Source organism: Brienomyrus brachyistius, chromosome 5 (genome assembly GCF_023856365.1).
Source record: "Brienomyrus brachyistius isolate T26 chromosome 5, BBRACH_0.4, whole genome shotgun sequence".
Taxonomy (NCBI): domain Eukaryota; kingdom Metazoa; phylum Chordata; class Actinopteri; order Osteoglossiformes; family Mormyridae; genus Brienomyrus; species Brienomyrus brachyistius.
The window spans coordinates 2502247-2529071 of NC_064537.1; the positions used below are offsets into that span (position 1 = coordinate 2502247).

Below are 26825 nucleotides of genomic sequence, written 5' to 3' on the forward strand. Positions count from 1 at the left end.
TGGGGTTAAGGAACATTTATTGTTCAGCGTTTTAATACCCTCCTTTATACATTCCTTAATTAATCTCATATCGGCCATATGTATTTATCATATTGCCATTTATATCAGATCAAAAATAAAACTAAAAAAACTTAACCCTAGAGGAACTTAATCTACATGAGAATCAGTGCAAACAGCTAAGCGATGCTTAAAAAAGAAACTCTGTACAGAACGGGGACCCAGCCGAGATCCGTCTGGGGGTTAAAAGGCCAAAATGGAGAGTAAAATGAGCAGAGCGGGCGTCTGGCGGACAGTTCGAACCAAGGGTGCCCCCCCCCCCGGCCCAGAAACAGTGTCAACAGAAAGGCAGTAGATGAATGGGCATCCTGGCAGGGGGTGGAGGGCTCGTTGTGGTGCAGGCGTGCTAAGATGTGCCAGTTATGGTCTGTGGCGGCCGGCTATGGGACTGTGGGGGGGACTTATGGTTTCCGGTGAGAAGGGGGTCATCAGTCCATGGGGGGGGGGGGGCAAAACGAAAGGCAGTCTGACGGCTCTGGGGGGCCAGGCGTCTTACACACTCACACACGGTATGTTGTTTTCCACACAGGACTGAAGTTTTTGGTAAAGCCTGGATCTCTACTGTACACCATGAAACCACAGGAAGTGTTCAATCCTGCCAGTGCTGAGCTGCTCCTGGATAAAACCGTTTCCTGTTATACTGCTCACTATCGTGTCGTATCATGGAGTTGTGAGGTGGAGGCTGTCAGGGGTCAGGGGTCAGTGTAGAGGTCAAAGATTCACCATATCAGGAAATAAGAGCAAAATAAATAAAGGGGTCAATGAGGTCTGGCTGCAGGGGCGCCGCCTTATGGCACTGAGTCTGCAAGTCGTCAGCTCATCCCAGGGGAGTTACCCCCCCGGCCCGACCCAGCCTGGCCCTGTCGCCGGCTCCGCCCCCCCCGTCAGCAGTCGGAGATCTCAGAGCAGGTGTTGGAGTCATTGGGCAACTTCCTCCGCTGTCGTACTGACTTCTCTTCGTCCTGAACACAAAAAAATACGCCACCTACTGACAACTGCGTGCAACTGTCTCCTTATGAAAGTCAGCGTACACAGTCCCGCTGGCATGAGGGGATGTCAGAGCAGCCCGCCACTGGGCCCTGCGCTTACCGTCTGGAAGACTCCGTTTGGCCCCCATTCCCCGGGGGACTGGTCCTCGGCTTCTTCTACCTCCTCCTCCTCCTCCTCCTCTTCCTCCCGTACCGTGTCAATGCCGTCCTCCTCAAACTCAGTCAGGCAGTCAGACTCCTCCGCTGAGGGGAGGGGGCAGCAATGGAGGAGGTCAGATCACATCAGAGAAGCTAAAATGGCTGCCTTCCCCCTGCCCCCCCTAACATAATGACGTTTGTTTCACTGGCATCCCTGAGGTGTTTTGCGGAACTAAAAGCAGCTCATAAGCCAGAGTGGGCATGACGACAGCTGGAGTGAGGAAGCCGGTTCGATCGTCAGTGAGCTGACCGGTTTGGACCGGTTCGGACCGGGCTCGGCTCACCCTCAGCAGACACGTAGCTTTGCACCGGCTCGATTCGGGACACGATCTCAGCCAGGTCGGTGAAGTCGGCCCCGGGAACACGTGCAGGTCTGAGGGAGGGGTCAAAGAAAGGACTCAGCGGGGTGTGCTCACAGGCATACATCAGTACATGGGGTTACGCTGGGGGGGGGGGGGGGGGGGGGGGTTACTCACATCCGCCTTCTTGCTGTCATTGTAGTCAGCAGAGCGATGGTCTTTCAGCATGTTGTTGATGATGTCACCCCGAGCCCAGCCGGAGAACAAGACTTTACCGTGCTGTAGGCCAACATCCTGAGGAGGGAGGGGGAGGGAGAGAACGAGAGCGGGGAGAGAGGGAGAGAGAGAAAAGAAAGGCGCGAGAGGGAGGGTGCAAGGGAGAGGGGGGAGAGAGAGAGAGAGAGAGAGAAAAGAAAGCAGGGAAACAGAGAGAGAAAAGGAGGGAGGGGAGAGAGGGTGGGAAAGAGAGAGGAAGTGGGTGAAAGGAAAGGCAGGAGAGGGAGCAAGAAAGGGAAGGAGGGAAGAGAAGGGAAAGAGATTGATGCAAAAGAATTTACGGGAACGCCGAGCCTGCGGGAACGCCGAGCGCATCCACACTCACGTGGATCTCGTCGAACTTGCCGAAGTCCATGGTCTTGAAGCGGTCGATGGGCGGCCGGATGTACTCGCAGTAGGCGCTCTTCTTCACCAGCTCCAGCTGACGCACGCACGACACGTACGCCAGGCGCGACTGGATCTCCGCCATGTCCGGCACCTAGGGGGCGCCACCACCGAGCCAGTCAGCATTCGTATGTGTGCTTATCTATGGATTCTGGTCGCCAGGAACCTCAGACAGTCCTGCTAGTCGTCAGATCAGGATATGGGACATGAAACCATCCAATGCGAGTTTGATATTTAGGCATCTGAACATCTGAACTTGGCCGACATGCAAAGGAAGTTCTATTTTCTCCTGAACATCATTATTGACAGACACACGACTCTGTCTGATGAGGTCTCTGCACCGAGGTTGCCGACAGCCCACCTTGACTTTCTCGGCCCAGGGGTTGATGCGTTTCCAGAGCAGCCACCAGCCGGACAGGCAGTCGCCATAGTTGCACAGATCGGTCTCATCCTGGCTGCCCACGTCAATGGCGATGACCGTCTTGGCGCCCACGCTGCGGGCGATGTCGGCTGGGGACGTTGGGGCAGAGACACGGATACAGCAGCCGGCAGCGCGAGCGGAGCAGTGCATCACGGCGCAGGATCCAACGCACAACACTTTGGCTCCATGCGACACGTCAACCGCTCTCACATGCAGACACACAGCCCGCGAAGGACCAGGACATTCGGACCTCAGTTCAAGGCTTTAAACTACAAAAAAAACGGCCTTTCAAACTTAAGACGAACTGTTTCTGTTTTGAGACAAGATGGCTGAAAATTAGCAGTTATCTGCCAGTGCAATAAGAAATTTGTACTTGGTATTATGTTCCGTAAATAAGACAATATGCTGAAATGCAAGTAAATTAATATTATTCATAAGATGTGTTGTTAGCCAGTTTATTAATGAAATTAGAATTTTGACTCAATAAAAGAAAATTTTACTTCCTTAAATTTTATTTTTTTGCAGTGTGCCTCTAAGTGCTACTCTTTGACCAAATTGCAGGGCTACATAGACAGGACTCGGCTCATAAAGTCAACTTTGGGAGGGGTGTCCCTACAAGCACACTCACAGCTAGAGATCCAATGATCTTCTCAAATAATTTGACTTGACTGAGGCCTAGACTTGCACTGAGGTTCCTCCTGGGTCTTTGCTCTGGGGTGAGTCGACAAGACGCTCAGCGATGCCGAACCGTTAGATAGACTAACCCCCCCCCCCCAGGTGCTGGTACAGTCCGTAATGTGAGAGGAGTTACCCATGCCAAGAAACCAAAATGTCTGCCTACGAAACATCACGGAACACTACATCTGGGGGGGGGGGGGGGGGACACACAGACAGACACTGACATTTGGGTAGAAGAGGCTATATCAGACACAGGTATACTCCACTGCATCACAGCTCCCAGTTACTGCATTTACACAGGTGCGCAGTCCCTGCAACTTCATTAGAGGGTAGAGTTGTCAAAGTAGCCAGTGAGCATGTGCCAATGGTGTCTGGTCTAGTGATGGTGGACTGGGGAGTATATCCGGTCAGACGGCCAAGTTTCATCAGAGCAGTTCTGTAAACAGATGCTGTCCCAAGCAAGCGTGTGATTGGCCACTTGATTAGGTTCAGCATGCCCAGCTGACCAATTGTAACCTTCCAACTGGAATACTGTGCACAAGCCCCTCCCAGATACATTTAAATTTAGTTTGCTAAGGGTTCCGGGCCCATTGCATTCTGGGTGCCCAATAGGACATCAGATAACTTTGATGTGAGAAACAGCACATTCATCTCCAGTTGTAAGACCTCAAAACAAAAAGGTGTTAAGATGGTGCACTGATGTGGCCCATCGGAAGGGCTGCTCGTCACCATCGACCGCCAGACCTGTGTCGCGCTCACAGTGTGAATATAACACGGCCTTCATGGACAGGGCCCCGTGTCAATAATCTCAGGATCAGCAGGACATTTCAACGACGTCCAGATAAAACGAAATGGAACACGGTGGCGGGAATAATCTGTCGCATATTTAAAATGACGTCTCAGTTAATCACTGAAGATCAATTAATATTTGACACAGATTTTCTTTATATAAAGAAATCTGTATCATAATCAGAGGCAGAACAAATTTTTTATCACAGGATGGAGTTTACAACATCCTAAATTCCTATTGGTGGGAGCATGTCAGGTGACATGTCTGCCAGCCAATCATTTCACAGACCCTTATTAGATTCACACTGTAATACAAACTGTAGTAGTCAGACTCTGAAAATTCACAGCACAAAAAACCTTAGTACCTACCTATGTGCCACGTGGGGCTTAGGGGACCCTAAATGGCCCCCCCCCCCGCGCTTATAGTTTCCACCCTGCAGACAGGTGGGCGGCTCTACTTGCCTGGGAGGTTGTTAGTGTACCCTCCGTCCATGAGCAAGTCGCCGTCTTTGGGGTCACACAGGGGAGGGAGGTACCCGGACAGGGTCATGCTCGCCCTGACATAGCGCCACAGAGAGCCTGGCACACACCGGGGGGAGGGGAAGGAAGTGAGTGGGGGGGGCACAATGTCTCCATAGGGACCCGGCAGCGTCAAAAGAACACACCACTAGTCGCTGACAGGACCTGTCACACCGCGCCCCCTGTGGGACTGTGCATTCTCCCTCCCCCTCCACACTGGCTGTGTGTGTGTGTGTGTGTCTGTGTGTGTGTGTCTGTAGGTAACGTCGATCAAAGCCAGGGTGTGGGGGTCGGGGGTCACATAGAGGTTGGGCAGCGAGTAGCAGGGAGTCTCAGTCGACCTCCAAATCCCATCGCATGGACCTTCTGCCATGTGTGCCTATGGGGCAAAGAGCAGACGCACAGCCAAGCCCTGACGTCCAGATGAGGTCCGCTTCGGGTGGCGTGGCTGCAAGTTAAAAGCCAAACTCAAGAGTGTTTAGAAGCCAAGCGACCCACCATCACTGGGGCAGTGGTCTCAGGCGACTGGGTCTGGAGATCTGACTGGCGGCTTGGGGCAGATGGCTGCCCCTTGCCTGCAGTACCGGTGCTGACCAGCAGGGGGAGCAGGAGGAGACAGGGCACAACATGGATTGGAAGGAGAAAGCAAAGCTTCAGTGGGCATGGGGGGTGGTGGGGGGTGGGCTGGTGAGTGATTTCACAATCTGTGTGTGATTTTCAGGGCAGGTGGGTGTCTCTGAGCGCTAAAAGTAGAGAGCCTGCTAGGTAGGATCCAGAACACACACTCTGTGCCTTGAGTTACACCTTTAGGAATATATACACACAAGCGGCCGTGTGTATTCATCCGAGGGATAGGATCAGAGCCGGCGGGAACATCACGGAGCGAGGCGGCAGGGTGCAGGCAGGAAACTCGGCAAGAAAAACACGCCTGAGACTGCAGCGGAGACCAAATGCGCGGAAATGCGATCTGGCCCAAGCAGAACCCGTGACCCGTGACAATGAAAATAAACACAGGAATCCCAGCCTATACCTCAAGCTCACAGAAAGACCTATAAAAGCAAATTCTGTCTACTTTGCTTTCATTGCCGTCGCTAAACCCAACAGGTCAGATCACCTGACCCCTTGCTGCTTCCTATCCAGAGTGACTTGAACCCCAGAGGTGTTAATCCACGTGTTCACAGTCCGCCAGCTTCCCGAACGGAGGCCGTGGGGCTGGGGAGCTACAGGCAGAAGCTCGTAAAGGTGGTGCGGAAAGCGAGGCAGTGAGCCGTCGTTCCCGGGACGGAGTACGGCAGGCTGAAGACGGAGCTCGTAGCGAGAGACAGAGAGAAGCAGCACAGAGGCTGTGCACCACAAAGGGTTCCGCATTCATAGCTACACATACATGTAAATACACAGGTGGAGACGCTGACGGAGGTCGGACACCTACCGATGGACCCAGAGATGGAGGTTGGAGGGGAGAAACCAAATCAGGATAGGTTCATGCAGGGGGGGTGCAGGGTTGTGTACCTGCATGAGACGGGTCAGGCCAAACTGCGTCAAATTAGGGAGTGGGGTGGCTGCCAATCATCACTGTTTGAGTCCAAATTCTGGACTGGGGGGGTGAATTAGCCCCACCCTCACTTGACTACCCACAAGCACTGCATCTCACTTTTCCTTCCAAGCCATGGGCTCCCAACATCTGAATGGTTGAGAGGGGGGTTAATACCAAAAACAACTGGTGGGGAGAGGGGGCGTCGAAGGTGGTGTAAGAGGTGGGGTTTGGGGGTGGAGGGGGGTGGCACAGCTCTGACCTGGGACATTGTTTACATAGCAGCCATCCACCAGCAGGTGGCCGTCTTTGGGGTCGCAGAGCGGCGGTAAGTAAGGGGTGTAGGAGGCACTCGCCCTGACATAGCGCCAGACACAGCCTGTCGGATGGAGATGGACACGCAATCAAAATGAGCCCCCCCCCCCCATCCCGTGAGAGACAGAGCAGCGGAGGAAGAGAAAACGGAGAGATGGGCGGCTGGAACTGGGAAACGCAGTGTGTGGGTGAGAGGGCGGATCTTAGGGGCTGGCAGAGAGGCGGCCCTGATCTCCAGCCCACTGCTTCGTGATGGTGTCGGCATGCAGCCTAGCGGACAGGAGGCTCAGTCCGTACAGTCGAGATCCGGCAGGCGGGACCGAAACACCACATCGAAAACAGACAGACACACACACTTCTGCCGTAATAAAAGCAGCCGTGAGATTAGCGTGTGTGAGTATGCAGGAGTAACAGCTGTCGTGTAAAAAAATATACTCCAGTTTGAATTCATTTTGCATAAACAGCTGGGTGTCTACCAGCAATCAGAGGAAGGTCTCATGTTATGTTCAGTGTAGGTAAAGCTTAATAAGTTTCATATATGTGTATTCTGCGTTTTTATGAAAATAAAATACCTGCCTTTGAATTGGAACAGAGCAGAAAACAGAAGCTAAACAGAGCAGAAGAAAATGCTAAGACAGGCTAAGACAGGCTAAGACAGGCTAAGACAGGCTAAGACAGGCTAAGACAGGCTAAGACGCTGCGCCAACAGCATCCAGGAGGACGATGAAGCCGACACCATGTGCCTTCAGGTCTCGCTTCCCGCCGAACACAGGAGTCACACTGTCAGCGGGAGGGAGCACCAGTCCTGCGGCTGACAGGCACCCGACGGGCCAACGAAGCTACTCTGCAGGCCTGCCATCCCGCCCAGGGGGTGCCTCCATCCTCAGGAAATGACACCCCTTCTAAGCAAGCAAAGCATTCTGGGTAAAATGTAATCCATTACCTAGGCATAAATTCATAAATTTGACTATAAATGCACTGGTACTAACTGGTACAGACCCCAACCTGCACATGATCAGAGATGATTCCCATCCACAGCCTCTGCAGAACAGAGAATGACACTCGCAAACGTTAATAAGGCTGACCTTTTCTGCTCTGACTGCCTCTCCAGCCAGAGCAGATTCTGTCATGTGATTTCGGGTTTGTGTCGGGATTAGCGTTAGCCATGTTAGGGAGCTGCATGGGTGAGTGACTAACATTTAGGGGGGCGGGGGGCTATTATGTGAGATGCTCTACAGCGCCCTCTAATGGGGGCACAGATACAGGTTACTACCATCACTACCACGCTATGCCCAGGCAGAGAAAGGGCGGGGAACCATACAGCCAAACGAGGTGCTAGCCAATACACACTAGGGGGCGGGGCTTAGCAAAACATACAGTGAGTGCAGAGCTTAGTGCAGGCAAATAAGAGCCGCCAGCCAAAAGCGGCTTGAGTTGAACCCACAAGAGCATCTAGCTAAGGAGCAGCGCTGAAGGCCGGAGAGATGACATACCTGGGCGCTCTGTAGGCTACGCACATCGAAGCTGGAATGAGCCGCCCTGAAAGGGGCTAACAAACTCCTGTCCAGAATCGTGTGTCTTTGGGGTTGGAATAACGAGACGAAGCAGAACTGCAGGCTAAATTCACCAAAGGCTGGGAGCTGTGGGGGTCAGCAGGGTGGAATGTTCTGGATCCTACGATTCACTCAGCAGAGGCAGGACCAGGGACTGGACACCGCTCTGATTAGCTGTCAGGATGCTAGAGGGCAGTGCTAGTAGGTATGAAGGTATGTGGTGTCATTATCTTTTTACTGTCAATATGTGAACGAAGTTAAGAAAAAAGACCATATTACAGACTAGGACACATCCAACATGATGTATAGGAAGAGAGGAAGAAGAGAGAGGAGAAGAAAGAGAGATCGAGATTTTCTTCAGAGATGAGTAACAGCTGGCATGGAGTGAGAGGATGACGAGGGGTGTTAGGACTGGGGTCACAGCAGCCCCCACAGCCCAGCTCTGTGATTGGCTCGCTGCCATCAGCAATTTGCATGAAGGGACGCCACCGACCAATCCAAAGCAAGGGTGCCATGGCGATGCCGTAATGGCATGAGCATGTGACCACACTCTGATTAGGCAGTCGCACAGGTGAGCTGAGTGGGGGCCGCAGGACCCCGGATGGAAACTGAAGGAGCCATGCAGAAGAGGGAGGGGCGATGGGGGAGGGGGGATACTGCCCGTGCTCGCTACGGTTAGCAAGATGGCGCGGCTCAGCCTTAGGGCTGACCAGGGGGGTGCAAGGCAGGCAGAGAGCCGTCTGTGGGACAGGGGCTAATAATGTGGGGGTGCAGTGGAGGCAGGCAGGCCCGTTGGGGTTTATCAGAACCAGAGGATATGGATTAGCCCGATGCTAATGGGTCAGAGCGGGTCGGCTGCTACCTGTGGTAACAGGTTACAAAAGCTGTGTGTGTGTGTGTGTGTGTGTGTTGTGTGCGTGCGTGCGTGTGTTCATGTGTATGTGTGTGTGTGTGTGTGCATGTTTGTGTTCGTGTGTATGTGTGTGTGTGTGCATGTTTGTGTTCGTGTGTGTGTGTGTGTTCATGTGTGTGTGTGTGTGTGTTCATGTGTGTGTGTGTTCGTGTGTGTGTGTGTGTGTGCGTGCATGTTTGTGTTCATGTGTGTGTGTGTGTGTTTGTGTTCATGTGTGTGTGTGTGTGTGTGTGCACACACGCTTGTGTATCTGTGTTTTAGAGACACTGTAATGAGGAAATTCACCTCCTATAATGTTGTTCTTTTATTCATTTCACAACTACTTGTTTCAGCAGAAAAGCTCCTTAATCAAAGTAAAACATAAAAACACTGCTGGTTTTCACCCGAACGGCGACTCAGTACCACTCCCCCAGAAGGCAGACCTTCTGGCACGCTGACATCGCTGTGATCGCTCACAGTGCGCCTGGACGGGGCCCGCGGACGGCTGCCACTCACCATCCTTGTGCACCCGCATGGCCGAGGCCGTGATGTCCGTGGTCACGTTGAAGTAGGGCAGCCACAAGTCCTGGAGCAGGCCAGAGGGCAGTGTGAGTGTTGGTGGGGGGCAGGACAAACACAATGCAGGTTACACCCAAAAATAGGACACGGGTCCCCATCACTTAAACTCCCGAGAACGACTTTGGCCAGAAGAACTAGATGTAGCAGCGTTAGCCAGGACGCAAGTGGGCAGTGGAGCAGAGGAGCTACAGATGCTCCTCAGACCCTCCAGTGCACCTCTCCCTCGCGGCCTCACCTCCACCTGTTTGTCCTGGAAGACCTTGTAGATGCTGGTGTTGAAAGCAGAGCCTGAGAACATGGAGGTGATGGGGTAGGTGAGGTCCAGGACTGTCTTAAACACCGAATTCATGCCCTGGGTGGAGGAAGGGATGGAGGAGAGAGATCAGCACTAAACAAGCAGCTCTGAATCGGCTCAGGAGTTTCAAACCCGTCGAGCGGGGGGATCAGAGGTGGGTGGGACCGGCCCCGCCCACCTTAGCCCATTCGCGTGCCCTCTGTTTGGTCCGCACAGCGCTGCGCTCCTCGGCATACAGCGCCCCGATGAAGGAGCCGATGGAGGTGCCCCCGACGATGTCGATAGGGATGCCCGCGTCCTCCATGGCTTTGATCACACCCACATGGGAGCAGCCCCTGTGACAGGGCAGAGGGCAACACGTCAGCGTGCCTGTGTGCGCGTGCGGCGTCCGTGCGGGCGAGCAGACGCGGGCTCACCTAGCCCCACCCCCTCCGAGGACCAGGGCGATGCTGTTCCCCGTTAAGACGCGGGCCAGGCGGGAGAAGTCACTGTGCCGGTCTGCTGTCTTCTCAAAGACCTTCTCGTAGACCTCCCTCTGTCACACATACACACACAGGGGTGTCAGAGGCTGCCCCTCCACCCAGTGTGGCGTGCGCTTATGTGTGTGTGTGCCCCGCTTGGTACCAGCTTGGCAGGGCTGCGGCGGGAGAACACCCTGCGTGGGCACTTCAGGTGCAGGTGGCCCGAACACCAGCTGCGCATGTTGAGCCACTCCACAGTACGGCAGGGACCAGGGCCGTCTTCGCGGTGCAGCAGCACTAGCTGCTTCAGTGCTCGCACCGCCGTGTTCTCCAGCATCTGCTCCAGCTGCAGCGGGCAGGCAGACAGGCGCCAGCAGAGGGCGTGGCAGTTAAACAGGGGGGTAAGTTATGAGTGAGAAGCTCTGCCCCCAAGAGCAGATAGAAATCCGCACTGCCGCGCCCCTCCTCTGCCCACCCCCACCCACCTGGGCTACCCCTCCCTGACTTGCCCCACCCACCTGGGCTACCCCTCGCTGACTTGCCCCGCCCACCTGGGCTACCCCTCCCTGACTTGCCCCACCCACCTGGGCTACCCCTCGCTGACTTGCCCCGCCCACCTGGGCTACCCCTCCCTGACTTGCCCCACCCACCTGGGCTACCCCTCCCTGACTTGCCCCGCCCACCTGGCCCACCCCTCCCTGACTTGCCCCGCCCACCTGGCCCACCCCTCCCTGACTTGCCCCGCCCACCTGGCCCAGCGCCGGCTCCTGGTCCCCCAGCCCCACGATGAGGATGCAGTCGGCCTGGCGGATACAGCGCTGGGTCCAGGGTGTCATGCTGTTGTCCGTCTGGTAGAGCACGATGCGGTGGATGTCCTCCTGCTGGGCCAGCCAGCCCGACAGGCGGTACTCATGGATGCTGAGGACCCCGGGGGGATTGGGGGGGGGAGGGGTGTCAGGTAACAAGGGGAGGGAGCTGGCGCAGAGAGAGAAATTCCAAGACTGGCTGAAAATACTCCAGGCTGGCTGGGGGACTGACCTGTCCAGAGCTGATGCTCCCAGTCTCTCTCGGATGATGTCACTTGTTAGTAGCAGGGTGGGGCCTGTAACCATGGAGACAGAAGTTAAGATCCAGGTCTCCTAAATGAGATTTATGAAGTATGCGGGAAAGGCTGCGGGGCGAGTGGGCGGGGCCTACCAATGGCACTGAGTGCGTGGCTGAGCTCTAAGTTGAAGGCGTTCATCGGCACCCTCGTCACACACAGGCAGCACAGCCACCGTGGAGAGATTGCTGGCGGGGTTAGTGACGTCAGGGCTGGAGGCCATGCTGGACAGGCCCAGTGCCGACCCTGGGGGGGGGACAGGGGGGGTTACTGCTCTACCTGTAAAGGAGGCTGTGAAGGTTAATAGCTGTGAGTGGAGGGGCTCACAGGTCCACAGGCACCCACCAGAGAAAGGGCCCCGGGTCTGCTGCAGGTTTCCAAGGATCTTCTGGCCCAGGAGATGGATCAGCCTGGTGACCACCTAAGGTACAGGAGAAGCAGGCCACATGGGAAATGGGGAGACAGGACACACACGGAGTCACTGACAGACAGACACACAGACACACAGAGTCACTGACAGACAGACAGTCAGCCACAGAGTCACTGACAGACACACAGAGTCACTGACAGACAGACACACGGAGTCACAGACAGACAGACACATATAGAACCACAGATAGACAGTCACCCACAGAGTCACAGACAGACAGACAGACAGACAGAGTCACTGGCAGACAGACAGAGTCACTGACAGACAGACACACGGAGTCACTGACAGACAGACACACAGAGTTACAGACAGACAGTCAGCCACAGAGTCACTGACAGACAGACACACATAGAATCACAGATAGACAGACAGTCAGCCACAGACAGACAGACAGAAATAGAGTCAGACAGACAGACAGTCACCCACAGAGTCACAGACACACAAACACACAGAGTCACTGACAGACAGACACACGGAGTCACTGACAGACACACACAGAGTCACAGACAGACAAACACACAGACCCCGCCCCCGCCCAGCCCCCACCTGAGGGTATCTCCGCTTGATGTTATTCAGCGCCCCCTCTGGCAGCTTCACCAGCTCTGTGTCCCGCACTGCGTGCACCGTCGTGGCTCGTGGCTGGTGCGTCAGGGCCTCCACCTGGCAGAGCAAAGGCACAGGGGGCCAGTGACGGACACAGCAGCCTCCCCGAGAGCACGCCTCCTCCCCGCCCCCCACGGCGTCACTCACCACCCCGATGAGGTCCCCGCGGCCGTACTCTCCCACCAGCTCCTTCTTCCCGTTGGCCTTGCGGATGACGGATCGCAGGCGGCCGTTCAGGACGATGTAGGTGCAGTCAGACTGGTCGTCTTGCCTGGGGGGAGGTGATGGTTCATGCGTGAGGGGGAGTGGGAAGCCGGAGAGCTTATGCAGTGGCCAGCCACCAAACCGAGGCGGAGCCGCAGAGCACTCCTCCAACCTGTAGAGGGCGCGTCCTGCCTCCACTGCCATCCAGTCGATGGCGAAGTCCATCTGCCTCACGAAGGGGGACATGCGTATGGCCACAGTGTGGGCGGCACTCAGGACCACGCTGGGCTGCTCCCGCATGATCCTGTAGGGGGTGACATGGAATGGTCAGTGGACCAGGAGGGTCATTCCATTTGTGTGTCACAGGGCTGTGTGATGGGGGTGTGACACACTCTAGCCCCGCCCATCAGCATGTGCCAACTGGCCCTACAGACAGCTAAACCCCGCACTCTGTTTATCCGAAGTGGAACAGACACAGGAAATCATCACGGGGGGGGCGGGGTTACCTTCCCTGCTTAAGAGACACCATTTTTTTGCCTGCCCGCCCTCAGTGCATTAACATGCAGTGTTTTGATGCTCAAATGGCAGAATAGTGTGAGGAAGAGAATCCCAGAATTCAGAGCTACGGTGAAAACATTCAGTGTCACGGGGAAGCTGATGGAGGGGAAGGCCAAGGAAACATTGTTACTTTCATCTTTTTTTAAATCACCTGACCGATCAGAGGAGAGAAGTGTCACAATGGGCAATATTTGTTTTATTTTATTAAGAGCTAATACCTTAAAATTAGGAGCTTTCCAATGGCGGTTCTTTTTTTGAGCCATTTGCCAAAGAGGTGTTTGATTTAGACCCAGAGACAGAGACTCACTCGTAGAAGTCAGACTTGGAGATCTTGAGGAAGGTACAGTCTCGCACAGCCTTGATGGTGAAGATAAGCGGCTCGCCTGTGAGCACGGCCAGCTGACCCACCATCTCGCCCGGCTGCGTCACAAACAGGCAAACGTCTTCCTGCTTGTCGATCATGCGCTGGTACACGTGCAGGCAGCCCGACAGCACAAAGTGTAGGCTCACGTCCTGGGAGGGGGGGGACAAGGAGGCCGTTAGCCAGGGGGCGGGGTGATAGATTTAGGGGCAGGGACACCGGTGAGATGGGAAGGACAGTGGGCGGGGCATTGATACAGTAGGATGAGTGGTGGGAGGGGCACTGATGCAGTGGGAGGAACAAAGAATGGGGCACTGTATTGCGGTGGGGGGGCACTGATGTATGAGCACGCTGATCAGAGAAGAGACACGAACAGACAGTACATATAATCTAGCACCTTTGGGCTGATAGAGGAAACATGCATGATGTAGGTCAGAGTGCAGGCGAGATAGAGAGAGAGATAATGAGGGAACAGGGCTGAGAGAGAGTGAGATGGAGGAAGAGATGGAGGAGGGGCAGCGTGAGAGACGGAGAGATGGGGAAGTGGCTGTAAGCGAGAGAACAAATGACCTGAGGAGACCGAAGAGCAGCTTAAAAGCAGAGCAGGACCCACCTGGTCGCCCTGGCGTGCCAGTACTGCTCCGGCCTTGGCATAGTGCTGTGACACCCGTCCACTCAGCAGTGTGGGGTCCTGAGAGAGAGGGGGCGCTAGTGAGGCGAACGCAGCAGGCCCCAGACTCTCAGCCAATAGAGAAAGATCTCTCCAATGATACATCTGATGCTTTTGTGGTAGCTCAGTTTCGCATGCTGCGCAAACGTTAGCGTTTCCTGAACGTTGATGATGGCCCACTGTTTTAACAAGCAATGCACTGACATATTGGAATTTATCTTCATGCACTTACATTTAGCCCAGACTGCCTTAAACCTGAAAAGTTATCTGGCTAAGCAAGGAACCCTGCTCTGCGGAACAGGCCTCAGGGCTGCGGCCAGTCATATCCAACCAGAAACACAACCCCAAGGACCTACCTATCGCCATCTCTAACGTCACTTCTCATTTTCCTCTGTATCTTCCTGTTTGACTGCGATCACATTTTCAGTTATTTCACTGAGGACGTCACATCCTTCCCAGCATGTTTTAGATGGATGACACTCGATTTTCTTCCAGCTTAGATCACACTCCCTGGTATTTCTCGATAACTCTTATCAAGTGCATGAAATCATCATCTGGCTTGCCGGATGTCCCCCAGCATCCCTGTTTTCACAAGCGCTAATTGGCACCAATCTGGTCTCCATGATGAACTGCTGATGCATGCTGCTGTGCCAGCAGAGGCACTAACCTTGACCCCCCCCGATTGATAAAAGGACCCCTCCTGATTAAAAAAGTTCAGGCCAACCTCCAATCTTCCAATCACACACACACTCACACACACACACAAACACTCACACACACACAGACACACATCCACACACACACAGACACACAGACACACACACACACACACACACACACAGCCCTAGAGTGGCTTACAAATTACCCAGCAGAGCAGGCTTTATGAGCATATGTCAGCCCCTGTACCACTGTCACGTGCAGAGCCGCCCCCCGTCACGCGCAGAGCCGCCCCCTGTCACGTGCAGTGCCGCCCCCTGTCACGCGCAGAGCCGCCCCCTGTCACGCGCAGTGCCGCCCCCCGTCACGTGCAGTGCCGCCCCCTGTCACGTGCAGTGCCAGTTTTATTTTATTTTATACTCTATATAAGGGATTTTGCGAGAACCAATACATTGGTGGCAAGTCAATGCCAAAATTCTGAAAACAGGCTTCCTGCAGTACCATAGATACTGGGGGGGTGTGATTCTGACAGACCTGACTGGAGCAGCACAAACACCTACAAGTGAAGCACCCCCCTCCCCCTTTAAAAATAGCCAAAATAAAATGCTTCATGCTCTTCAACCACTTGCACTAAATTCACAAACATGGCCCAGTTCAAATTGTCACGAAATGATAACAGAGTGCAATGATTTTGTGCTTATTTTGTTATTAAAAATTTAGCTTAAACCTGCCGACCAACTGGATATTTTTCTAAGCTACTGACCTGGGCTGCGTATGTCTGTAAGCTCATTGCTCCTGCCGATGCGATGGCTTTGTCACCCTCGATGTTCCCGCGGCCCATGGCTCACCTCGATCCTCATGAGCTTCTGGATCTCCTTCTGGGCCTCCTCAAAAAGCGATCCGGAGCCCCGACTGGGCAGCACCTCCTCCGGGCTCTCCTCCTCAGGGTACAGGTACACCCCCGACGGGACCTCCTCCACCGTCACCGACTTTCTTTCCCGCTGCTCCTGCCCCACCAGCTGGGGACACACACACACACACACACACACACACACACACACACACACACACACACACACACACACTCGCTCGTGAACATACTCCACTGACCTCCCCCCGTCCATTAAGTCAGAAATAACCAGGCCCTGTATCACTTTCCCATATCTACTGTCAATTGCAGAAGTGTGCAATCCCAGCTTATAACAGCTACTGGGAATACTGGTCTATGTTGAACCTTACATGGATCGGCACCTTACTCAACATCACCAAACTGACCGTCTGAGGTATTTAACCAGGTGATACTAAATCACAAATCATGAGACCCAACAGACCTTTTGCCTCCACATCTCCAGCTGTCCCCCATCCCTCCCCCACCCCCGTCCTCCCTACGCCCCTCCCATCACCACTCCCTTCCCCCCCCCCATACACCTGCACCTATCCACTATACTCTGCCGCCCATCTCCTCCCCACCCCACCCTCCGCCGCCTTGCCCCCTTCCCCACCCGCGTGAAGGTGAGAGTGGGGGGGGCTCCCTCCTCAGCGGACACGGAGATGCGTCCCCTCTCATACGCCATGTCGAAGTCTGACCGCACTCCACTCTTCTGCATGCCTGGGGGGGGCGGGGTCAAAGTGAGTGCCAAGCAGACACAGATACACCAGGGACATTCCTGACACTTTTATGCTGGGGGTCTGTAAGAGCTGCCGTCTCGCACGGGACTCACCTGCGATGTCCACGGGCATGGACACGGCCCGGCTCAGCATGGGAGGCAAGCCGTCCCTGCATGGCTCCACCCCTGTGAACGGGCGGAATGCGAGTCAGGCCTATGGCATGCCCCCGCCGCAGGCTGACTGGGCCGACAGCACAGAGAGGATAATGACTCTCACTCCTGAGTAACAGAACACACCCTCCAGCCTCAGAGGGACCGCCCCCAAACCTCATAGGCACTGCCCCCAGCCTCAGAGAGACCGCCCCCAAACCTCATAGGCACTGCCCCCAGCCTCAGAGAGACCGCCCCCAAACCTCATAGGCACTGCCCCCAGCCTCAGAGAGACCGCCCCCAAACCTCATAGGCACTGCCCCCAGCCTCAGAGAGACCGCCCCCAAACCTCATAGGCACTGCCCCCAGCCTCATAGGGACTGCCCCCTGTTCACAAGCTCCACCCACCCGCTCAGCTCATTGCGACCCCCGCGGCCCCCAGTGACCCCCCCCCCCCACCCACCTGCTCCCTCCAGCTTGGCCACGGCATCGCGGGGCTCCTCCACCATGCTGCAAAACCTCCTGCTGTGTCGCACGGGGCTGGTCCTGGACGGGTGGGGGGAGGCAGATGGCAGACGCAGAGGCTGCATTTCCTGGGGGGGGGCACAGAGATGCTTAAAACTGGGGATACCACTGCTGCAGAACTATATATTAACCTGCTGCCCCCTGCTGGACAATGACCTCACCGCCCCCCGCTGGACTCACGTGGCTGAAGAGCTCATTGGTCAGACCCAGGTAGTTGTGTAGAGCCAAGACTGTGACCCTCTGGAGACGTACCATGATGATCTGGGGTGGGGGAGGGCACAGGTGAGAATCGATCATACAGACAGAGACAGACAGACAGACAGACAGACCAGCAACAGTGGTCCCCACCTGCACCACCCGCACCAGGCTCTCAGGGTACTTCTCGAAGATGGAGAGGAAGGCCTCGACGGGCAACCGCAACACGGTGGAGACCTCAGCCGCTCGTGCTGACATGGTGCGGTACGGCTTCTGGTGACCCTGTGCCGGCATGGAGCGGTTAGACATAGCGGGAGGGGGGGGAGGTTCAAAGGTTGTGGCTTCAGGGCCCACTGACATCCACTCAGCCTCCCACCCAGCAGCCAATCGCAGCGCTCGCTCCGCCTCCCACCCAGCAGCCAATGGTAGCGCTCACTCCGCCGCTCAGCCGCCCACCCAGCAGCCAATGGCAGCGCTCGCTCCGCCTCCCACCCAGCAGCCAATGGTAGCGCTCACTCCGCCGCTCAGCCGCCCACCCAGCAGCCAATGGCAGCGCTCGCTCCGCCTCCCACCCAGCAGCCAATGGCAGCGCTCGCTCCGCCGCTCAGCCTCCCACCCAGCAGCCAATGGCGGCGCTTGTTTCACCGCTCAGCCTCCCACCCAGCAGCCAATGGCAGCGCTTGTTTCACCGCTCAGCCTCCCACCCAGCAGCCAATGGCAGCGCTCGCTCCGCCGCTCAGCCTCCCACGCAGCAGCCAATGATAGCGCTCACTCCACTATTTAGCCTCCCACCCACTGGGCTAGAGGTGGGTGTGGGGGAAGGGAGGCACCATGTGACAGCATGTGGTGGCGGGCACTCACAGTTATGACGTCCAAGATGCTGAGCAGGCTGTGCACACTGTCGCCCGGAAACACCTCCTTCACCCCACTCTCCTTACCGTCCTGCACGAGGAAACAACGCCACACGTCTCTGCAGGACCCGGACTCGCACAACAGTGATTTGCTGAAGCAAGTATGCTTGTGAAAGTCACAGAGAGGCACAGGACAGCTCTCCTGCGACCCCGTGTCCCCCCACCTTCCAGATTAAAGCCCCTTCCTGACCCATATTCGCCCCCCGAGATGCACCCACCTGGCCGGTGAGGCAGAGCTCCAGCTTGCCATCCTGCACCACGTAGATGCTATTGTCTGGCTGCCCGGGACGGAACACGTACTCCCCCTGCTGGAACTGCAGGAATACCATGTGCTTGCAGAGCTCCAGGAAAAGTGGCTTCTCAAAGTGGCCCAGCACCCTGAGCACAAGGAGGGTGGGGTGTCACGGGCTAAGGATGCATCGGGTGCACAGGACAGGCCGCCGTGGACGGACCCACCCTGGTGCACAGGACAGGCCGCCGTGGACGGACCCCACCCTGGTGCACAGGACAGGCCGCCGTGGACGGACCCCACCCTGGTGCACAGGACAGGCCGCCGTGGACGGACCCCACCCTGGTGCACAGGACAGGCCGCCGTGGACGGATCCCACCCTGACATACCGTACATTCTTGAGCATGTAGAGCACCTCCGAGGGAAGATGAGAATTGGCCACGTCAAACTCAGTCAGGTCGGCCTCCAGAACGGACGGGGGAGGCTCCTTCATCTGCAGGATGGGCACCTCCTTCTTAAAGCGCAGGATTCTGGGGGGGTGGGGGGGGGCAGAGGTACCAGTAGAATATCATTAATGTCATTAAAGGGGTGGGCAGCCAGTGATATGATGTGGTGAGAGCTGCCAGCAGGCCACAAACTTTTTGGCAATGTTGAGCATCTTCTGCTTCTTCTTAAGGCGGGGCCGGGTGGAGGAGGTGGTGCCCACCAGTGACGAGGTAGACTGGGACACCTGGGGGTGGGGGACGGGCATTGTGAAAATGGGTGTAGCCTGGCGCTCAGGTCCCACACACAACTCCCACTGCCCTCACCTTGCGCATGATCTTGCGTCCGTAGAACATGACTTTGTCCCTCTTGCGAAATCTGTACTTTGGGGTCTCCTGAGCCTGAAGATCTAGAGAAGAGGGAAGGAAGGAAAGTAAAAAGAGAATGAAACTGTCACCTGGACAGTGGAGGGATGGAGAGTGAGCAGAGAGTGACACTGTTACCAAGGGAGAGGAGTGAGGAAAAGTTAACAGAGAGTGACACTATCACCCTGCGGGGAGGGGGGAATTAGCAGAAAGTGACACTATCACCCTGTGGGGAGGGGGGCGCTGGTACACACGAGGGAGGCGGACACTCACTGCGGAGTTGGATCCTGCGGAGGACAAGGAAGATGAGGACGGCGATGAGGATGACAGCAACGCCGGCACCAATCACGATCCCCACCATCTGCGGGGGGGGGGGGGGACAGAAGTCATCGAGGACATGGTGGATGACAGATCAACAGGACACTGTCATCAACAGGACATTGCCAAACAAATTTGTGTGGCTAATACTTTATAAGGTTATAGCTACTTATAGGTCATGTGAGCTCCCACTGCCCGTGTGTTTATATACATGCACAAACATACATACACATATATGCACACATGCACATGCACACATTCGGTCACACACAGACAGACAGACACACACACACACACACACACACGCTCTCTTCCACACAGACAGACAGAGTGGATGTAAACACTGACCATGCTGGTTTGAAGCTGATCTTCCACAAAAGCCTTGAGGTTGAGCAGCCCCTCCTGCTGACAGACACACAGGTCACCATTCCACGATTCACCTGCGAGTCACACGTCTCGACACCTGCACACACAGCCAGACCCCCAGGCGGCACCGGCCAGCAGAGGGGCGAGGCAGAACGTATGATGTGTTTGTGTCTGTGTGTGCGAGCGGGTATACCTATCCTTATGGGGACACAATGTCCCCATAACGTGATAAATATCCGTTTTTGTCCCGTTATGGGGACTGGTTTCCTGGTCCCCATAAGAGAAAACTCTTTTATAAAAATCAGTGACTGCTATTAAAAAACTAAAAATGCACAAACTCTTGTATTTTGTATGGTTATGGTTAGGGCAGGGTGGGGGTTAAGGTTGTCATAGTTAGCGTTAGCATTTTTCCCGTAGAGGTGAATAAGCGGGCACCATAAGGATAGGTATACCCTACTGTATGTGTGTGTGTGTGTGTGTGTGTGTGTGTGTGTGTGTGTGTGTGTGTGTGTGTGTGTGCGAACAGCCCCCCCCACTCCAAGTGTCTCAGACTATCTGCAGATACACACATGTAATAAACATAATCCACACACACAGACACAAACACACACATTCAACACACAGTGTAGCAGGTGAACAGCTCAGGGTGGACAGACAGACAGACAGACACGAAACACACAGTGTAGGAGGTGATGAGCTCAGGAGAGAGACAGGCAGGCAAGCGGGCACAGATAGACGAGCAGGCAGGCAGGCAGGCAGGCAGATAAGGAGACAGATAAGCAGATAGACAGGCAGGCAGGCAGGCAGAGACATCCAGAACACACAGCCATCATTTGGCCAATCCGATCTCATGGCCGAAGTCGCTGCTGAGACCACACCCACCCTAAGGGCACCAGCCAATAAACATCTATCAGGGGCATCAGGTGCCCTCCATAGCGAATAAGAGGAGAACACACTTTGTGGGCCAATCTGCCTCACAATCATCCGAGCTGAATGTAAGTGGGAGTGCAGGAGGGCAGCGGGGGGCACATCACCATGACAACCAGGGCTGGCATGTAAATGGGACAGTGCCACTAGCTGGGGGCACAGGAGTCCTGTGCTGGACCCTTGGAAAGGGGGGGGGCTCACCTCAGTGGGGTCCGACTCCTGTTCCGATGTGCTCTGTCCCATTCTGACTCCGCCTCCTCACAGGGCTGGTCCATCAACAGCCACTGGAAAGCAGGGGAGCCAAACGTGATGCCATGGACATATACACTCACAGAGGGACACACTCAAAGAGGGACACACACACACTCACACAGGGACACACACACACACAGGGACACACACACACACTCACAGAGGGACACAGAGGGACACACTCACAGAGGGACACACACACTCACGGAGGGACACAGAGGGACACACTCACCGAGGGACACACTCACAGAGGGACACAGAGGGACACACTCACAGAGGGACACACACACTCATGGAGGGACACAGAGGGACACAGAGGGACACACTCACAGAGGGACACACTCACAGAGGGACACACTCACAGAGGGACACACACACACATACATACACACACACAGGGACACACACACACATACATACACACACACAGGGACACACACACAGAGGGACACACACACACACACAGGGACACACTCACACACAGGGACACACACACACACACAGGGACACACACAGAGGGACACACAGGGACACACTCACAGGGACACACAGATCATATATTCCTATCAATTTGGGGACCCTCCGTTAATTGCTGTGGGAAAAACTGTAATCCCAACACGGTAACCTTAACCCCCACCCAGCACAAACCTTATCCATAAGTAACCAGACAAAATACATGACGTGACAAAATACATTTTTACTTTTTTGACTGGGGGGGGTCACAGATTTTCATAAAATTGAGGTTTATATTGTGGGGACTGAATATAGGTCCCCTCAAGAGTCTCCGGTGACATGTAACAGGCACAGAGCTCCATCCTGGGGGGTAAACAAACACTGCGGGGGGGCACAGACACGACCGGAAAGCTGCCTCCGCAAAGAGCCCCACGGGATCAGGGGCCGGGACTGGGGAGCATCTGTGCACTTGCTGCAAGGGGGCGCCGTAGAGTCAGTCTGTGGGGTCCATCCCGCTCCTGCCCAGGTCCTCCTTCACACACAAAGAAAGCCAAAGCACCTCCATCCTGTCCCAGTGTGTCTCTCTCCCTCGTGCTCTTCCCTTCCCATCTGTTCCCCAGGAAAATCCACAGAGGCAGAGAGGATTCTGGGTAGCAGCCACACTTAACCTCATCCCTAGAGCGCAGCCCCCTCACACACAGACACACATAAAGGAGACAGTTCCTCCTCTGCTCTCTCCTTAATCACATCAGAGCCCATTCTTATTTTTCCATACGAGGACAAACAGCCTAACATGTAATCACATGGGCTCAGGCAGTCAGCTGCTTCTGTCTCGAGCAGGTCTGGTGGCAGCTGATTTCCAGGTGGCTGGAGTTCAGAAGATTCACTAACTTATTTGTCATAGTCTGGAAAATCCATCACAGAGCATCAGACCTAAGAAACAGTCACATTCTACAGCCAATCAAGCCTGACACCAAAGGTCCTTTATCATTTTACCTCTGTCATCATTTTAGGCAATAGAATCTTCCTGGTAACTTTCCTGGTAAATTTCTGAAGTGCCAGCGATGAATTCTCCAATTACCCCCCCCCCTTCTTACAGGCTACGGCCACACACACCTCCCCCCCCCCCCCACACCCCCCCCCCCCTTCTTACAGGCTACGGCCACACACACCCCCCCCCCCCCCCCCACGCCCTCTCCCCTTCTTACAGGCTACGCCCACACACGTGGGGATGACCCAGCCAGGTGACTCCTGGCCTGAGAGTGCAACAGAAGAGCGCCGTCATGTGGGCCCTTACCCCTTATCCCACCCCCTTATCCCTGTCACCAGGAAAACAAGCATGGTTAAGTCACACCCACCACAGAAACTATGAATACCTTCTAGCTTGCTTTCTCTCCGTCTGTATAAATGATGTAATGTTTGCCACACACTTCTGTCAAGTACCTTGAGGAGATTCTGTTGTGGGAAAAAAGTGAATTGAACTGAATATATGGGACATATGCCACTGAAGTTAAAAACATACAAGTAAACCTTGGAAATGTAATCCAGCGGCGTTCTGGTTACCATTCAAGCCTTAGTCATCATACCTGGGTTTATAGACAAAAACACTGTAAGGAAAACCTGCAGAGCGCTATTGCCCATCTACTGTTTCTCATTGTTTGGGAAATGCTTGGATGAATAAGTTGGATCATGCTTAGTTTTAAAACCTTTCACTCCTCCACACATCGCTGACACCCCCCCCCCAAAAAAAAAAAAAAAAGAACAATACCCCAGTGTCCCAACCCACAGGGAGAAACGCAGCACCCTTCAGCCCGCAGAGGGATGGCAGAGTCACTGACCCGTGCCTGATCTCCCAGAGATCCCTGCGCATTCAGGAAGAATCGTCCTCCTCTCTGGGCCGAACCCTAGATACCTAACCTGCCAACTGTGCAAATAAAGATTAAAAAGTTTGCCTATATTATTCTTTAGCATGGTATTAAGTGCACAGTTCTCTGGCTAAAGGTACCATGGGGGGAGAACCAACAAAATACTGGAACTGGGGGTCCCCAAAGCACCAGCAAACTGAACTTTCACCACGGTGTGTCAAAACCGACAGTATCACTAACAACTTTAACACTTAATTTCCAGAATATTCTGCATGAGATCAAATAAAGTATATTTATCCATCTATCTATCTTTCCACGGCCACGAAACCCCGGAAATTGACTCAGACTGTACAAAGGTGGAGAAACTGCAGCCGCGACCTGGTGCAATAAAACGCAGTTAAACTGCGTTTCCACATCTGTCACAATAATTTCACAATCATCAGGATCCTACCAGGCAGATTACATAGAAGACACGAACATCCGATTTAAACGCGGCACACTGACCGCAAACACCCGTAGATGTTACCATAGGGGGTCCGGGCTCAGCACAGCCACCCAGCGCGTCGACGCAGATAAATAGGAGATCGCAGTGCGGAGGCGCCGGATGCCCCCGTTAAATCACCCCTTAGACGGGTCACCATGGGCCGTTTCCCCTCTCTAAACGCCAGTTGTGAGTTTGGGGATATTACAGAGGGTGATCGCCATCAGCTCTCATCCGCTCCTCGGCACCAAGTGCACATGTTTTGCGCGATCGCCGCCATCGCCGCCGCCGCTGCTGCTGTTGTTGTTGTGACCTGGGTGCTCCGGTTATATACCGCCTGCCCCGAAGCTGCATCCCAGGACGCAGGACGCCCCGCTGGCTACGCGGCTCATAATATCAGCATCAGCAGATCAAAAATCAGTCAGCGAGACAGCACAGAAGAATCCGCTTCACGGACCCGTCTTCCCCATGCATGCCCTTTTGTGTACCCTTACTCGTTTTAAATGTCGTTTAATAGATATTCACCGATTAAGTCGACCCTACCTGGGTACTGCTCCCGTCAATCTCTCCTGTCAAACAGCGCCGACACCGGAAGCACCCTTTCAAAAGCAACCCCGCCCACCTCACAGGGATATCCAATCACAGACCGGGAGCGTAAGGCATCCGTTTCAATCAAGATCTGGGATTTGATCCTTCGGCCCCGCCCGTCGGCGGCTTTATCCAATCGCGCTGCAGAGCCGCAGTAGGGGTTTGGACCGCAAGCCTCGATTGGCGGCTTTTTCTCGTGAATGACCGTGACCTCAGCCAGTGTGCGGGGAAATAAACAAAATCCGCAGCGTTGTAATACTGCATTCTGAGCGAAGTTTGTTTAATCCAGTGTCTAAACCGGTAGGTGGGTGTTCATTTGCCAGCTTGATACGTGCAATAACGTTTTATCAGAGTAATATTGTATAAATATTGATAATATTAAATGCCCAGTAGTTTTCAAGTTCGAGTTTGCCCTTGAGATCTCTAACGTGCATGTCCATTTGACGTTTCATGTTAAAACTGCCAAGAGCCAGTAGATATGATTGGCACCTTTCAGGCCAGCCCGGGCGTCGATGACCCCTAGGCGGCCCGGGTTTTTCCTCTCTCCTAGTTCCCTGGATGGGGTTCCCGTGGGGTCCCCGAGGACCGAGTTGGGAAATGCTGTGCTAGATAATTCACAGCAAAGGCTGTAAAGGAACATCAGATTGCAGTGAGTGAAAATGGACAGCAGTGTGTGTGTGTGTGTGTGTGTGTGTGTGTGTGTGAGAGAGAGAGAGAGAGAGAGAGAGAGAGAGAGAGAGAGAGAGAGAGAGAGAGATTAAGGTTAGAATGCTCCTTACATTAAAAACTTCAAAGATGGACTTCAGAGTGCTAGAGATCAGACTAAAATTTGACTTGAGGGTACAAGGGATATTGTATCATGGGGCCAGGTAGGGGGTGGGATTTTACAGCGCAGAAGAATCCTAACAAGGGAGGAGAATAATATTTTGCTGTCCTGTGGACACCTTCACTGGACATCAATGAAATCACTGTAAATACAAAAACAATGAACCAGGAAGAGGTGAAAATGCTGGAGAGGTGCTTTCAAAGTCTTACAGAGCAAATGTAAGTGAAAGCAGCCGTTTGTGCTCCTGGGGCTTGGGAGGCTCTACCAGAGCCTGGAGAACAACACAGAGAAGGCAGGAGGAAGCTGCTACCCTCAGGCTGTCTGCCTGCTGAGTGGGGGCTCCTACAGCCAGCAGGCCGCCTCACTCCAGGGACTTTACACCATTATATACCATCATCTTACATCTGTATTACAGCTACTGTTATTTTGCAGGTATTTTATTTTAATCGTTTTATTGTTTTTTATTGTTATTTTAGTCTTAATTATTTGGATCTTTTTTATACTGTTTATGCATATGGGGTCACTGTGACAGACATGAGCTGTTCTGATGAAGCTTGCACACGCGCACATACACACACACACACACACACACTCCCCCTAGAAGGAAGGAACCCTGGGAGGAGCCAAAGGAGCAGCAGAGGAAGCCCTAACCCTAACCAGACCCAAAGGGGGAGCCCATCCTCCAGGGGGCAGCAGAGGGAGCCCTAACCCTAACCAGACCCAAAGGGGGAGCCCATCCTCCAGGGGGCAGCAGAGGGAGCCCTAACCCTAACCGGACCCAAAGGGGGAGCCCGTCCTCCAGGGGGCAGCAGAGGAAGCCCTAACCCTAACCAGACTCAAAGGGGGAGCCCGTCCTCCAGGGGGCAGCAGAGGGAGCCCTAACCCTAACCAGACTCAAAGGGGGAGCCCGTCCTCCAGGGGGCAGCAGAGGGAGCCCTAACCCTAACCAGACTCAAAGGGGAAGCCCGTCCTCCAGGGGGCAGCAGAGGAAGTTCTAACCCTAACCAGACTGAAAGGGGGAGCCCATCCTCCAGGGGGCAGCAGAGGAAGTTCTAACCTTAACCAAACCCAAAGGTTCATGTCTCAGTGTGGAGGGCACATTGTGCGATGTGAGGCAGTGAGAGTTTATCTGAGTGGGCACTCACCCAGTGTCTGATAGGAAAAATTTTAAGTTTAACCCCTGAAGTCAAGATGGTGCCCCCCAGGCAGAGTGTTAAATTTATCTTTAGTTAAGTGCAGATGGTGTGATGGTATCAAGTAACGTCCTCCCAACCTGGGCTGTATTCCCAGTGACTGCTGCTGTTATATCCACAAAGAAATTGTGGATATCATTAGCAGTAAAATACCACTGAGTGTTCAGAATGTTGTCTGTTCTAGCCCAATATTGCTGAACAAGACGTTGAACCAGAATTGTTCCGGCAAATGATTTGCCAGGAACTAATTAGATGTCTGTAGTGTTCATG

General features: G+C 54.3%; 1 protein-coding gene across 1 annotated transcript; it reads right to left on the reverse strand.

The window, feature by feature from the left end:
* On the reverse strand, positions 1-24593 carry pnpla6 (patatin-like phospholipase domain containing 6). Its single transcript, XM_049014675.1, is given in 39 exon segments — positions 1-1019; positions 1147-1289; positions 1529-1604; positions 1606-1617; positions 1721-1837; positions 2145-2297; positions 2565-2713; positions 4554-4670; positions 9418-9487; positions 9716-9832; positions 9954-10110; positions 10192-10310; positions 10400-10582; positions 10986-11154; positions 11275-11338; positions 11434-11485; positions 11487-11584; positions 11684-11759; positions 12315-12428; positions 12519-12642; positions 12748-12879; positions 13441-13646; positions 14108-14185; positions 15670-15840; positions 16324-16430; positions 16543-16614; positions 17042-17171; positions 17284-17364; positions 17452-17580; positions 18160-18240; positions 18428-18587; positions 18828-18968; positions 19077-19168; positions 19248-19330; positions 19560-19647; positions 19953-20006; positions 21099-21181; positions 22979-23057; positions 24492-24593. Coding segments are annotated over 37 exon segments (4035 nt in total). The 5' UTR covers positions 21141-21181; positions 22979-23057; positions 24492-24593; the 3' UTR covers positions 1-941.
* Positions 24594-26825: the final 2232 nt, after the last annotated feature.